The 14863-nt window shown below is 38.8% G+C and overlaps 1 protein-coding gene across 1 annotated transcript in view; it reads right to left on the bottom strand.

Annotated features, from left to right (window-relative positions):
- Positions 1–14863, bottom strand: part of csmd2 (CUB and Sushi multiple domains 2) — a 605906-nt gene that overhangs the window by 198924 nt on the left and 392119 nt on the right. The window contains exons 31-33 of the mRNA XM_060847269.1: positions 14359–14455; positions 10197–10301; positions 3932–4050 (exon numbers count right to left, since the gene is read on the bottom strand). Coding sequence (XP_060703252.1) covers positions 3932–4050; positions 10197–10301; positions 14359–14455 — 321 coding nt within the window. The remainder of the gene's footprint in view (positions 1–3931; positions 4051–10196; positions 10302–14358; positions 14456–14863) is intronic.

Here is a 14863-nt window from a genome sequence, read left to right as displayed (position 1 = left end):
CACTTCAGTTTTGCAATTCTTGCTGTTTGTCTCATTTTATTAATTTGTCTTCTAATTTGTCCATACCCTTCAAGACTTCACAATTGTATTGGCTTCTGGTCCTGGTGGTATTCTTTATCTGTACTATTTTTCTTAACCTCATTGGAACCTTTGAGATCTTTCTGGACTGCTCCAGTTTAACCGTCCCTTCTATTAAAAATATTCTTTTCCACAGTTTGAGACTTTTTCTTGGTGCATGTTCACTCCAAGACCCATTATTTGAGCTCACAGCTCATTTTCCTGCCTTCTATCTTTTGACTTCACGTCACCAATCCATGGACTGAACCTCCTACCCCTGATCCTGTGCAATCAGCCAGTTTTTATTTTTCCTAATGACCTTCCCTGTCTGTTTATAATTGATTTGGAGGAGTCGGTGTTGGACTAGCGTACACAAAGTTAAAAATCACACAATACCAGATTATAGTCCAACAGGTTTATTTGGAAGCACTAGCTTTCAGAGCACTGCCCCTTCATCAGGTAAGCAGGAAGAAACTTTGCTATTGCTCCAAGTCTGATTCCCATTTACTTTTGCATTATCGTACCTAATGTTTCCTCATCTTTGCTCTGCATTACTGTTGACTGGCAAAATCTGTTTGCCAAGTATACAAAATTAAATTTATTTTTCTTGAATCCACATCTTTAAATGCATAGTCATTACGTCATTGAAATCTCTTTCTGATAACAGACTTGCTTAAGGATGTGATAGTGTCCTTTGGTATTTACTGCAAGTTTTACATCTGTCTCTGATCTCTTTTATAAGCTAATTACTCTCCATCTCTCAGTCTTTCATTCTTCACAAAATGTTTTAGCCTTTTAAAAGGAATACAGTAATGTACTAATTGGCAAACTGTAAGTTCACAGAACTTCTAAATAGAACAATGTAATTGTTTTCAATTGCATCTGTGTTTTTTTCATCAGTGACTTATTTAATACCAATGGTTCACTGGATACTATATATAGAGTCATAGAGATTTACAGCATGGAAACAGACCCTTCGGTCTAACTCGTCCATGCTGACCAGATATCCCAACCCAATCTAGTCCCATCTGCCAGCACCCGACCCATATCCTTCCAAACCCTCCCTATTCATATACCCATCCAGATGCCTTTTAAATGCTGCAATTGTACTAGCCTCCACCACTTCCTCTGGCAGCTTATTCCATTGCCGCACCACCCTTTGTGTGAAAAAGTTGCCCCTGAGGTCTCTTCCATATCTTTCCCCTCTCATCCTAAACCTATGCCCTCTAGTTCTGGATTCCCCCACCCCAGGGAAAAGACTTTATCTATTTATCCTATCCATTCCCCTCATGATATAAACGCTCCAGGGAAAACAGCCCCAGGCTATTCAACGCTTCCCTTTAGGTCAAATCCTCTAACCCTGGCAACACCCTTGTAAATGGGGGAGATACTAAACAAGTATTTTGCCTCAGTATTGTGGAAAAGGACATGGAAAATATAGAACGTAGGGAAATAGATGGTGACACCTTGAAAAATGTGAATATTACAGAGGAGGCAGTGCTGGATGTCTTGAAATGCATAAAAGTTGACAAATCCCCAGGATGTGATCAGGTGTCCCCTAGAACTCTGTGGGAAGGTAGGAAAGTGATTTCTGGGCCTCTTACTGAGATATTTGTATCATCGATAGTCACAGGTTGGGTGCCAGAAGACTGGAGGTTTGCTAACATGATACCACTGTTTAAGAAGGGCAGTAAAGACAAGCCAGGGAACTTTAGACCAATGAGTCTGATGTCGGTGGTGGGCAAGTTGTTGGAAGGAATCCTCAGGGACAGGATGTACATGTATTTGGAAAGACAAGGACCAATTAGGAATAGTTAACATAGCTGTATGCTTGGGAAATCATGTCTCACAATCTTGATTGAGTTTTTTTGAAGATGTAATAAAGAGGATTGATGAGACCAGAGTGGTAAATGTGAGGCATTCGACAAGGTTTCCCATGGGACACTGGTTAGCAAGGTTAGATCTCATGGAATACAGGGAGAACTAGCCATTTGGATACAGAACTGGCTCAAAGGTAGAAGACAGAGGGTGGTGGTGGAGGGTTGTTTTTCAGACTGGAGGCCTGTGACCAGTGGAGTGTCACAAGGTTCGGTGCTGGGTCCACTGCTTTTCAACATTTATATAAATGATTTGGATGTGAACATAAGATGTGTTAACATAATTAATTATTTGACTTATTTTAGTCTTTTACAAAGAATGACTACTCTTTTTTTTAGACAATTGGAGTGTGCTGTCATTCCCAAATCTGAAGCGAGCGTAACTCTCAAATTCCTTCACTTCATTTTGAATATAGATACTGAGAGAGTAACAGGTAGCACTTTAGCCAGTGTAATTCATACACTGGAAATGTGCATCTAATGTCAAATGCTGCACAACAGAAAAACTCTGCAACCAATACATTCATCACTCAACTGAAACTTCTTGTGACTGATTCAATGCCCTCTCTTTGATCCTTATGTCTATCTTCTGTTTCACGTTTAGTTTCTAAAGCTCTACAATATGATTTTGAATATTTTAAGGAGTGATGGTTGCACCTGAAACATCAATTGACTACACCCCGGGCATTTTTGGGGTTCATGCCTCTGAAAATTATTAAAATTATTTCTGTCTTCATTTATTTTAGTTCCAGTTCAATTTTGAACTGGTGCTTCTGACCTGTATCTGTAGGACTTCATCAGTCTGTTCATACTGAAACTTCCATTTTCTGCCACATCACTTATCATTCTTTTGCCTCCAAATACTGCTGGAAAGGAATATTTCCAAGGAGTTATCTTTGAAAGTGTTTCTGACATTTCTTCCAGCAGTGTGTTGATCTGCAAATTTAATGCCCATCAAAACTAATAGTTTGACCATATTTAATATTTTGTCGCTGTGCAATAATGTAAACACCAGCACAAATTGGGAATTTTCAAATGACAGCTCCATAGTCTTGTGTACAATCTATTGAATAAAAAACTGAAAGAACTGCAGATGCTGTAAATCAGAAAGGGTCACTCGATTCAAAACATAACTCTGATTTCTCTCTATAGATGCTGCCAGATCTGCTGAGCTTTTCCAGCAATATCTGTTTTCATTACAATCTACTGAATTCCATTATTTCTCTTCCATGTTTCCAAATTTGTCAAAATCTGTCCAGTTCTCATAAGCAGTTAGCAAATCATCTTCTTGATAATTTTTATCCATGAAAATTAATATGTCTGACACCTTTTGCATTTTCTAAATCTTCAGGTTTTAATTGCTTCTGTATGGGTGCAAAATGGCAAAGGGAATACAGTCGGTTTTGCAAAAACACATGTTTCTTCAATGCGAATTGGCTTCAACATGATGGAAGAATTTAGACGTTATTTGTAAAACGCAAACTTTCTTTACCTGTATTGGCTATAAAGTGATTCTGGCCCCATTAGTTTAAATTTCTTATAACGTGAAATCAAACAAGAACAGAACTATCACAGAACTATACCAGAACCGACTATACATTATTTTCCACTTGGTAAAGAAGTAACCCAGATCCACATGCCGACCTCCTTTGTCCATCGGTAATAAAGTTTTATGAGGTTTTCAGAAAACAGGGATGGGGATCACACCCAAAATTCTTCATTTTCATTCAACCATCCTCTGTTAGTAATTTCATAGACAAGTTAAATACTTTGTAGGCAACATGCAGCCGTACACTTGCTTGTTAAGTTTTTTATTTCAACCAATTGGACTTCGTATATCCCAGCATCTTCCTGGCTGACTGTCCATTTATATTTAAATACAATCAATTGGTTTGCCATGTCACCTTGAATGCCTGGGTATTTAGCATCTTGTTAACCACATTAGATATTAATATCTGCCCCATAATCCTCTCTGCATTACCACATTGAGTAATTACCTGCAATTGATAACCTGGTTCACATCGAAAGGACACAACATCATTAATTAGATATCTCTCACCAGTCTTCACACTATTAGCAGGGACCAATGGTTCTGGGCAACTGGTCAACCCTACAGCTGCAAAAAAGAACAAGAGAACAATTATTGAAGGAGATGTCTGTTCCAAAAATGTCAACTATTTACGAAATACTCGCACAGCTACCACAGTTTTAGTCCCTGTTTGATGCAGTAATTCCATGTCATATTGGTCAATCTAGGTTCCAGTTTATTATGGCAGCATAACCAATGTCATGAAATGATTCCTCATTTTAACCTCAACTGTCACTGGCATGGCAAGCATTTGTTATTCATCCCTAACTGAACCAAATAGTTTTCTCGGGAATTTCAAAGGACAATTAAAAGTCAGCCACATTGCTGTGGATCTGGAGGTAAGGACAGCAAATTTATTTCTCTAAAGAACACTGCTTTTTACAACAACCAATGATAGCTTAACCATCACCATTACCGATCATTAATGTTCAATTCCAGATTTTATTCATCAAATTTTAATTGCACCAGTTTACATGGAATGATTTGTACCTCAGCCACCAGAGCATTCACCTGGGTCCCTACATTATAATCTGGTGGCAATACCATCTACATAAAGCACTCTGATTTCAACATTTACTATTACATTCATGGCCATCAGCTCTGGCATGTTTCATTCAGTGGGAAAAGGCTTGAACAATCGGATTTATTATCTTTGTTCATGGATAATTGGAAGATACCAAGAATTGCGATTTTGTGATATAATAAAAAGGAAAGTCGATTGAACAGTGAGAGTTAAATAGTACAATGAACCTGGCAGTTTTGACATGATTACAGGCATTGTACAAATACTTTGCTTGATTATCATGTGCTCCACATCAGAATTTCTGCTACATTATTTTCAACCGATTCCTATTAATTTTCTTCAACTTTCTTCTCACATCATAACTATTGGGAAATTAAGTATCAAACTAACATTAAGATGCAAAGACTTAGGAAGCATTTGTGATTTTGGAGGAAACTGTATTATTGGCATTGATAAGTGTAATATTGCACAAATGAAAAAATGAAGTTCTCATTGCCATTGTGGGATTAGTAGCCACAATGTACTGGATGAAGGCAATGTTATGCTGTTTCCCATATGAAATGCTGCCAGCTGTCTCTCTCTCTCTCTCTCTCTCTCTCTCTCTCTCTCTCTGCATGACAACATATGTTGCAGATACTTGGCAGAGAATTTTATTCACATTGCTCCTCTGTGTATAAAAGATAAAGTGAAATTCGATTCAGTAAAACATTTACAGTGTCAGTAAAGGAGAGAGTACGGCAGGACAATGAACAAAGTCTCAATGGTCCAGTCACAGCAACAGACAAGTTTATCAGTATTATGTGATTGAGTGGTGAATCAGCTATTCATGATTTTAGAACTCAAGCTATTATAAATACTTAATCAAAGATCAGGTTTTAATTTTTTTTAAACAAATATGAATTTACTCAAAAAAATAGGAATTGAAAGAAAAATAATTTGCTTTCATGTGCTGATTTTCAGGTTGTTCCTCCTTTAATTCTACAGGGCACAGAACAACTGTTGGGGTGTCAAGAGTTTGGATGCAGTAGATGGCATGCAAGTACCATACAGATACCAAGCTCATCTGTGTCCTTCTGACAAGCATGTTTATTAGGAAGAGTGGGAAGAAAGAGATTTCAGATTACTTTTGATTGATGTTCCATATTCACAGACAAAGTTAATTGGAACGGAATGGAGTTAAGAACTATCCAACCTTCATGACGTGTCCCACTCAAAGTTTGAGTCACTAAAATATTCAACTTCTTATCAGAAGTAGAATTAGATTTTATTGTCATGTGTACTCGAATATAGAAGTACACGAGTACAGTGAAAAGTGTACAATGTCACTAATTCCAGCAACATCTCAGGTACAAAGGTAACTTGGTACAAAATATTAGGAGCTGGAGGAGATAACAGTGATGGAAAGGTGTGTTGTGGCCTGAGGAGGTTACAGAGATAGGGAGGGATGTTAAGGTTGGAGGAGGTGACAGAGACATGGAGGTGTGTAAGGGCTGGAGGAGGTGACAGATACATGGAGGGGTGTAAGGGTTGGAGGTGGTAATAGAGGCAGGGAGAGGTGACAGAAGCTGGGAGAGGTGACAGAAGCTGAGAGAGGTTTAAGGACTGGAGGAGGTGACAGTGCAGGAAGGGATGTAAGGGCTGACCCTTTTTGATACACTTTTAACGGGTTCAGAAATAGGGAGATGATAGGGGTCCCCATCCAACATCTTCCTAATTGATTAAACCTCTCCAGTGTGCCCATACCTGAATTAAGGGAGGGATTAAATTCTGCCCAACATGTGAGGCAAAGTCACACTTTTCTTGTCCCTACAGAGATGGCCCACACTCCTTCAATGGAAGGACATAATTAAAAATCCCAAAGAAAGGTCTGTCCTTACCACTTTGAATGCTGCACTGGTGATAACCGTAAGAAATGGATTTAGAAAGTTGAGAGGAGCCTTGATGACTCTATACCACGAGAGACCAGAAACCCACCCCAGAGTAGTTTTGTACTTATTCTGCAGCAAAGTCTAGTGGCAGGGGTTGAGATTATTCTGTCAGCGTGACATCATGCCATTTAAGCAAAAATTACTTTCAAGTACCTGAAGTTGACATACTATACAATAATGATACGCATGTGACCAATCTGATTCCTAACTTTGGATTCAGTCAGCATATTGCATCTAGATTGTGTTACAGTGGATGTGATGTGATGCTCTTGGTAAATGCAAGGGCCACAAGACTTTTGATTGTACCTTACATTTGAGTGTGTGCCTTACTGTGGTGTGGTTATGCATACGATGCTATGAGAGAGCTGTAAGTATATGAGAAAATTGGCAACAGTAAACTGTAAATGTGGAACAGATGGACTAGCAACACAATGTAGCACACAGCTTTTGGCTATCTATCCAACACATGGTATTTTGTCAGTTCGTCGTACAGTGACAAACTCTTTAAAGTGTATCATACTATCCTGCATCTGTTCCCAGATTTTCAAGGTAGCATACACATTAATAAGGGTGGTCACCACCTGGCGCTAGGCATGGTGCCATTTTCACCATCTCACACCAAGCCCTTTGCCCAGTCACTTTGCCAACCATCCAATGGGTGGCTAAGATCAACCTACTATTTCATGTCCTTTTTTTAAAAAAAAATCACACTCCTTCCTATTCACCAATCCTGGTAGAGGGTAGAAATGCTACTTTAATCATGAAACTTAATAACAGCAGAAACAAAATCTGCCCTTACATACAGTTACTAACTTTTAAAACTTTAATTCAGGGTTGTTAGTCCGATTTTACCAAGTCCATTTTAGTCGTGCTGCCAAGTAAAAGACAAGAGCTACAGGGTGCTAATTATTTCCTAATTATTTAAAGAAACACAAAAGGGATTGAGTTACTTTTGTGAGCTGCATTCTACCATTTGTCAGACACCCCCCAATAAATCTCAGCAAGGTTTGCTGGTTTTGCAAGTTGAAATTCAGTTATCATCCCTACCCCTGAATAATGTTGATAATTGAGAGCAAATTCGTATTTAATTGAAGGGAAAAAGAAAGCTTCAGAAGCTGGTATTTGGACAAGGGGTTGAATTGAAATTAAATTATGATTTTCTGGTCTTAAGTCTATCACAGCAAGATGCTGTTGGATTTTTTTTTTATCCCTTTTTAGCCTGACCCTTGGTGAAGTGGGCTGTGCATTGGTCCCTAAACCCCTTTTTTTTTCCCATTTCAATTTTAGAAGCAAAATCCTTCAAGAAGAAATCTAAGGCAGAGTTTATGCAAAAAAAAATTCAAAATGTGGTACAAACACAGAGAATGCTGGAGAAACTGAGCAGGTTTGGCAGCATCTGTTAGGAGAGAGTTAATGTTTCAAGTCCATTACGACTCCTCTTCAGAGCTATACAGAGTCATACAGGAGTCAAAACACATGTTTGTTTCAGGCTTCCAGCACCTGCAATCTTTTGGCTTTTTTTCAAAAGTGATAGTAGTTTTTTGAAAGAGGAAAGACAGTGGCACTGGGGAGACAGAGGAATTGCTCTTCTTGTGAGTTTAAGATAGTTTCCAGAGTCAGAAGTTAAAATTATATGTTTAAACAAATCAACAAGCTCAGGACCCAGTCCTGCAGCAGGATGGGTTTTGCTAAGCCATGAGAGGAAGAAGGACTTTGATCACCTTCATCAAAATGACTATTGTGAGATGAAGAGATGCTGACTGGTCATCTCATTGGCTAATTTGGGATCAAACAAATAATAATTTGCAATTCCTTTGTGTCATGGTTTTCTCAGGAAACTGGCTATCTTGAGACAGCTTATCATCACAATAGTTGTGAGTTAAAGGTCAGGTGAATTGGCCATGCTAAATTACCCATTGTGTTAGGTGCGTTAGTCAGGGGTAAATGTAGGGGAATGGGTCAGGATGGGTTGGTCTTCTGAGGGTTGGTGTGGACTTGTTGAGACTTGTTTCCATACAGTTGGGAATCGAATCTTAAAGAGTTTAAAGTGGTGCTAGTGGACAAGTTGACTTTAACTTGCAGCATGTCCCTTAACTGCGTTAATAGGAGCCAACTCAAACCATTTGTTTTCAATGATGATTAAAACAGGAAATTGAGAGAATATAGTTTTACTAAATTATTTTTCTTTATGGTCTCTGGCTAAAACATTTTGGCTTTGTATCCTGGGCCTCCATAGACACTCACCAACTCCCTGAGATTGATCGTCTGGTTGGGCCTTCAGTAATGAGGCTCCTCACTGAATTGATAAGAAACTTGCCAGATCACATTTAAGTACTTGATTTATGCTTGGTGTATGGGGTCTTTCATTGCTGGGAGCACATGGGGAGTCGCCCCTGAAATTGCCTGCACATTACTTATGTTTTTCTCTATTATCAGATGTACAACTGAGAGATTGGATATACTGATAAAAATTCATTGTATTTTTCAATTAATCCAAATTTACTAATCTGAGAATCAAAAATTGGACTTCCAAATTTAAACAAAAATTCTGAATAAGATTTCACCTGATGAGCTGAAATTTGTAGTCTCTATCCTCACTCACTTTTATTTGCAAACCAGAATTTTAAACAAACTGAGGCATAGTCATCACATCTAAGTCTGTTTTTTTTCTCACTTGTCAATCTGCTTGTTCAATAGCACATGCCATTTAAAATTTCTACACTTCCACAGCCATTCTTTTCTCATTAGTTTTAGAACTTAATAAAATAGTAATGAATTTATTCAACACACACAGCTTGATTAATGAGCAGAGCTCGATTCTGAAAGCTGCTTTGCTCAAAATATGGATGGCAGTGCCCCTCCAGGAATACATTTGCTTAGAGATGCAGCTTATGTAAAATACTCAGCAGTAATTCTTGAATGTTTATTTAAAGGTCACTTAAACCCAGGGTGACCACATTGTTCATGAATGAGGAGAGGAATCTGCCACAGTGTCATTCATTTTATATTGTGTGCGCGATCAATGTCACCGCGAGAAGCTGTCTGGTTAAATTACATAAGTTTTAACGGTAAATGAAAAGGAGAAAACCATTTCCATTTTTGGACAGGGAAAGTAATACCATAAACCTGGTTGGCATCATTTAATAACCTGGAAGGTTAAGAGTAAGAAAATCCAGGAACTCTTTGATAAAAATAGCAGCAAGCTGGTAAACCCTCAAAACAAATAATATTTTTGAAATCCACTGTTTTGCTTATGATCCAGACTTTGCTTTCTGATTCTTTATCTATAATAAAACATGGAGCAAGCCAATAATAAAGGATAGCACTAAGTTATGTAGGATGCCACCAGTACCAAGAAGACAAGCTACTGAAAGATGCTGGCACCAAGTGATGCTGTAAAGAGCCCATGACATCCATCAAGAGAGATTAGCTTGGGGAGAGTGGGGGTGGCTTATCTCTCTACGCTTCAGTCTCTCTGCCTTTACTCCTGATGAAGGGCTTTTGCCCAAAAAGTCGATTTCGCTGCTCATTGGATGCTGCCTGAACTGCTGTGCTCTTCCAGCACCACTGGTCCAGAATCTGGTTTCCAGCATCTGCAGTCATTGTTTTTACCTTATCCGTCAAGAGACATCAGGTTTAGGAATTATGCTTATGGGGATATGGTGTTTGCCTATTGTATTTTTGATTTGTTTAAGCTGTTAGTGTCTGCTGATAATGCTTACTTTTGTATTCCAGATGGAACCCAGCTGCAGACACACTGATGTCAGAATAGAAATGCAAATAAAGTTGATTGGAGCTGCTGTTCAACAAAGCAGGGACTGTGGTGCCTGTAAGATATGAGTCAGAGAAAATAATCAGAAGAGATCACCTTTAGCAGATTGCTTCAGAATGGCCATTATAACCTGCACTGAAAGTCAGTTTAACAAAGAGCAGGACAGCAAACTTTGTACATTGGTCCTGAAAGGCTGCATCTGAAAAGCTAAGAGCATTGTGGAAGACCCCACATGCCCCTTACTCAAACTCGTCTCCCTCCTGCCATCTGGCAGAAGATACTGGAGCATACGGTCTCACACGGGCAGATTGTGCAACAGCTTCTTCCCCCAAGCCATCGGTCTCCTTAACTCAGTAAAATCAGTTCTTTCCCAGATGAAATTGTTTTGTATTACTGCTCTAAGAATGTCTATTATCTATTTTTCTTCTGTTACACTGTAACTTACGCATTTTGCACTTCTTATGCACTTTATGCAGTGTACGACTGTGTAGTTTGTGCTGTCCATGTAGCACTTTCAATCCTGGAGGAACTCAGTCTCGGTTTTACTGTATCAATTGTATATGGTAGAAAGGACAAATAAAAGCTACTTGACTCTAAAATCAAAATGGAGCTCATTTGTTTCTACATTTGAGATTTGGTAACATCCATTCAAGACTTTACACCAATTCAAAATCCTTTTTAGAGCTGTATCAGAAATTGAATGGAGTTAATTTGCCATGTAAAACAGACTTGCACACCTCAGGTAACTGACTTTGCTGGTTTGGATATTCAATTCTATTGAAGTTCACTCAAAAGTGCATGAATTAATATCACTCTAAATAAACAAAATAATTCTGTAGGGTAATGCAATAACATGTCAATGCAACATGGCATAAGGTTGCAACAATGACCCCCTGGCAATCAGCCTCAGGTTCTGCATTAGGATGGAGATTCAGTACAGGAGTTTGCTCAGATGGGAAGGAGGGCAGGGAGAGGGGACTCAGATACTGACTCAGTTTGAATTCTTTTAGCTTGACAGCAGCTGACCCAGCAGAAAAAAACAGTAAAATCTGTGATCAAACTCATCACATACACTTCACAATGCAGCTCCAATACAATTGGTCAGTTCACTGGTAATTATTATTGTTTCTTCCTTCTGGGTAAATGAGAGCAGAGTGTAATGTCCACCTCCATGGTGAGTTGGATGGTGGAGCCAATACATCAGGTAGGAAGGTGGTGGGCAGGGTCTCTGCACTTCCTCACCTCCGCTCTATTTAATTTCATGACAGAAAGCCCCGAGCATTGGGCAAGGAGCGGGCAATGACAGAGGTGATGGTGTTTACTAAGTGGGGAGTGCAATAATCAAACCCACGGAAGGAAGTCAATGGACTCATTGGGGATGGAATGCCCCTCAGTTCAAGAGGATCCAACATCAAGAAGTCGGGATCAGGGAAAGGTATGGACTTGATAAGAGTCACCCACCCCCTCTGGGGTGGCATACATGCTTTCCACCCTCCACCATGACCCACACCCCACAATAGTACATAGTTAAAATTCACCTGCGACCTAGAATCCAACAGTGGTCCTGGGTGGCAAATGACTGTCACGTTTGCAGCAACTGCCATCTCCCTGTTGGCACTGCTGCTCCACACAATTGCTGGCCTCTGATTGGTTGGCAGCTCTTGGCATATGAGATGTCCTTCCTTGGGATCATTGATCCCAGAGAAGGGCCCAATACTTAAAAATGTGTTGCAGGAAAAGTGCAGCAGGCCAGGCACCATCAAAGGACCAGGAGAATCGACGTTTCGGGCATAAACCCTTCTTCAGGAATGAGGAGGTGTGCCAGGCAGGCTAAGATAAATGGTAGGGAGGAGGGAACTGGGGGAAAGTACCCAAAGAATGCAATGGATCTTCCCTAAAAGTTGTAATGTGTGGTTTTTGCTGGCTCTTCATCTGACAGGGAAACTGCTGTCACCTGAATACTGCCCACGGGTAAATTCTTGAGAATAAATCATCTTCAGGATTAAACTAATGCAAAAAGGTTAATGGTATAAACAGATCATAGTTTTATAGCATTACAGAACAGAATCCGATAAACAGGCACAGTGTCAGAGGTTGAGGCATGAGCTTATAGAAGTTTATAAAATCATGAGAGGCAAGGATAGAGTAAATATAGAAGGTCTTTTCCCTGGGATGGCTGAGTCCAGATCTAAAGGGAATAGGTTTCGGGTGAGAGGGGAAAAAATTTAAACGGGGCAACTTTTTCATGCAGAGTGGTACTTTATGGAATAAGCTGCCAGAGGAAGTGGTGGAGGCTGGTACAATTGCAACATTCAATTAGGTATATGAATAGGAAGGGTTTAAAGGGATATGGGGCAAGTGCTGCCAAATGGGACTGGATTAGGTTAGGATATCTGGTCAGCATGGAGGAGTTGGACCGAAGCGTCTCTTTCCGTGCTGTATATCTCTACGACACTTGACTCTAAATAAATTAAAGTCATGTAAATAATCAAGGTTGTACATATTTCTTAGTCAATTTTCAGCAAAATCTTTACTTCAAAAAATGCATAAAATTAAACAAGTATCTAAATTAGGTATTTTTTCACTTCTTAACCCCTCCTCATGATATTTCTCATTTTTTCATTGTCTATGAAGTATTCGTCTGAGAGTCAGGAGGTAACACAATTGTGGACTTTTGTAAATAAATCCTTGACACACAGCGACTAAGAGCAACTTGCACAGGTGGTTCTGCAGTCAACTGCTTCTCCCTCCTTCCCTCTTTCTGAAGCAGACTGTGAAGCCTATACTCAAACGTTTCTCTTCTGACAGCACTTGCTAAGATAATGAATGTGGACATAAACCCTCACCACAGGATCCTGGATTCACTGATTCAGAAAATAGCCAAACATTTCATTTTACAAGTCACCTTCTGTTAACCTACAAAACGGGAATTTTACTTCAATGTTACAATATTGAGGCTCCATTAGCTGCAAAGCCTTTTCTCAGTGTAACATTACCAGTCTAAAGAGTGTTGAAATTCTGTGCAGTTATAATGTAAACAATTTTTATCATCAAATATCTGCAAAAGTCATCTTCAAAGTTATCGTAGATTTCAACAGAGCTTCAGATTATCCTCCAGGGCTGAAATTAAATATTTTACACTACATTTCATTTCAGTGCCAAAACGAAAACATATTCATCAAATGATTAATAATTTATAGGTCGTCATCAACAATTATTTCATGTGAGCCTGGAATAAAACCAATACATCAAATGTAATAAAATGATATTTGCAGCTATTTGGAATGTTTTGGATACTTAAAGCACTCAATGTCACAAACTACCAGAGGCATTTTATAATCTTAACTGTTAATGCCCTTCACAACAGCTTTGTGGGTATGTTGCTGTACTGGAATAGATAATGTAGGATGCACAGATGAAATGTGACCTCCAGCATTATCTGCAGAATAATCACTGTAAGCAGAGGAACATCATAAATGTGACAGCAAGACTGAAGGTGTCATATTTTAGACCTGAAACCTTTGAACACTAATATTTAGCTGACGCTTAAAGGCAAGAATCTGTATTATCCTTATCATCAAAACTTACTCAGTTAATCAAATTTAACACTTTCACCAAGTACTTCAACATAACTTAACCTGCTACCTCATGTTTCAAGTCGAAGGGAAATTGTTCTTAAGCAATCTTTGATCCCTAAAAGATTATTCATCCATACCTGTCCTGACAATATCTGCTTTGACCCACCCTCACTTCTTCTCTACATCTTTCTGAATATTTGATATACATTCTTAAAAACTTGAATTTCATTTTCAATTACAAGATCTATTCACTTTCTTTCACATTAAAATCACAGCCTTGATGAGCTTTGTGCATTTTGATGGATAGTTTTTAAAAACTATTTCAAGAAGTCCAGAAAATTTACCTTCAGGTATTGGAGCCAAGAGGACAGAGATGTGCCATAAATGTAAAGTGTGTGAGCAAAATGTATGTCGATGCTTTCTGCCAGATCTTTTGAGAATGTTAATGAACAGCATAGCCTATGTGCTAAATCCACTTCAAAAAAGAACATGATTATCGCCAATATTGGAACCTCAATGATAAGACAAAATTACCTGAGAAACTGCCAAGCATTGTTGCTGTAATATCACCACCATCAAAAACCTCCAGTGAATCCCAGTTATGCTCAGTAGCAAAGCTGATAACTTGAATCTGAAATAGCAATTAAATATGATATTAATTTTAAATTAGCCAGTCATATATTAGTATGTGCATCTCTGTTAAATCAGTATATCAGATAAGATTTACAAAGTAGAAACAAGTCTTTATAAAGGGAATTTGAATATCCTCTGCTCAAGTTCTAAGCAGCATAAGACTCATTGATATTCAGTCATGACGATGGCATTAAATTGTCTCTTTCATTCAAAAGAGCCATGTGGATGACTACCACAAGAAAAGGAAACATCGGACCAGTTGAGTTGACTGAAACTTTGCTTATTACAGATTATTAGAGCATACAAGAGGAAGTTCACATTTGGAACAGACCGACCTCTTCTGCCAGGCAGGAACATTTTATGAAGATGTATTTTCCAAAACCTGAAGGAATGGGGTCAAGTCGGT

Source organism: Hemiscyllium ocellatum, chromosome 30 (genome assembly GCF_020745735.1).
Source record: "Hemiscyllium ocellatum isolate sHemOce1 chromosome 30, sHemOce1.pat.X.cur, whole genome shotgun sequence".
Classification (NCBI taxonomy): Eukaryota; Metazoa; Chordata; class Chondrichthyes; order Orectolobiformes; family Hemiscylliidae; genus Hemiscyllium; species Hemiscyllium ocellatum.
The sequence above is the reverse complement of the archived record's forward strand: the minus strand, read 5'-3'. Positions and strand labels throughout refer to the sequence as shown.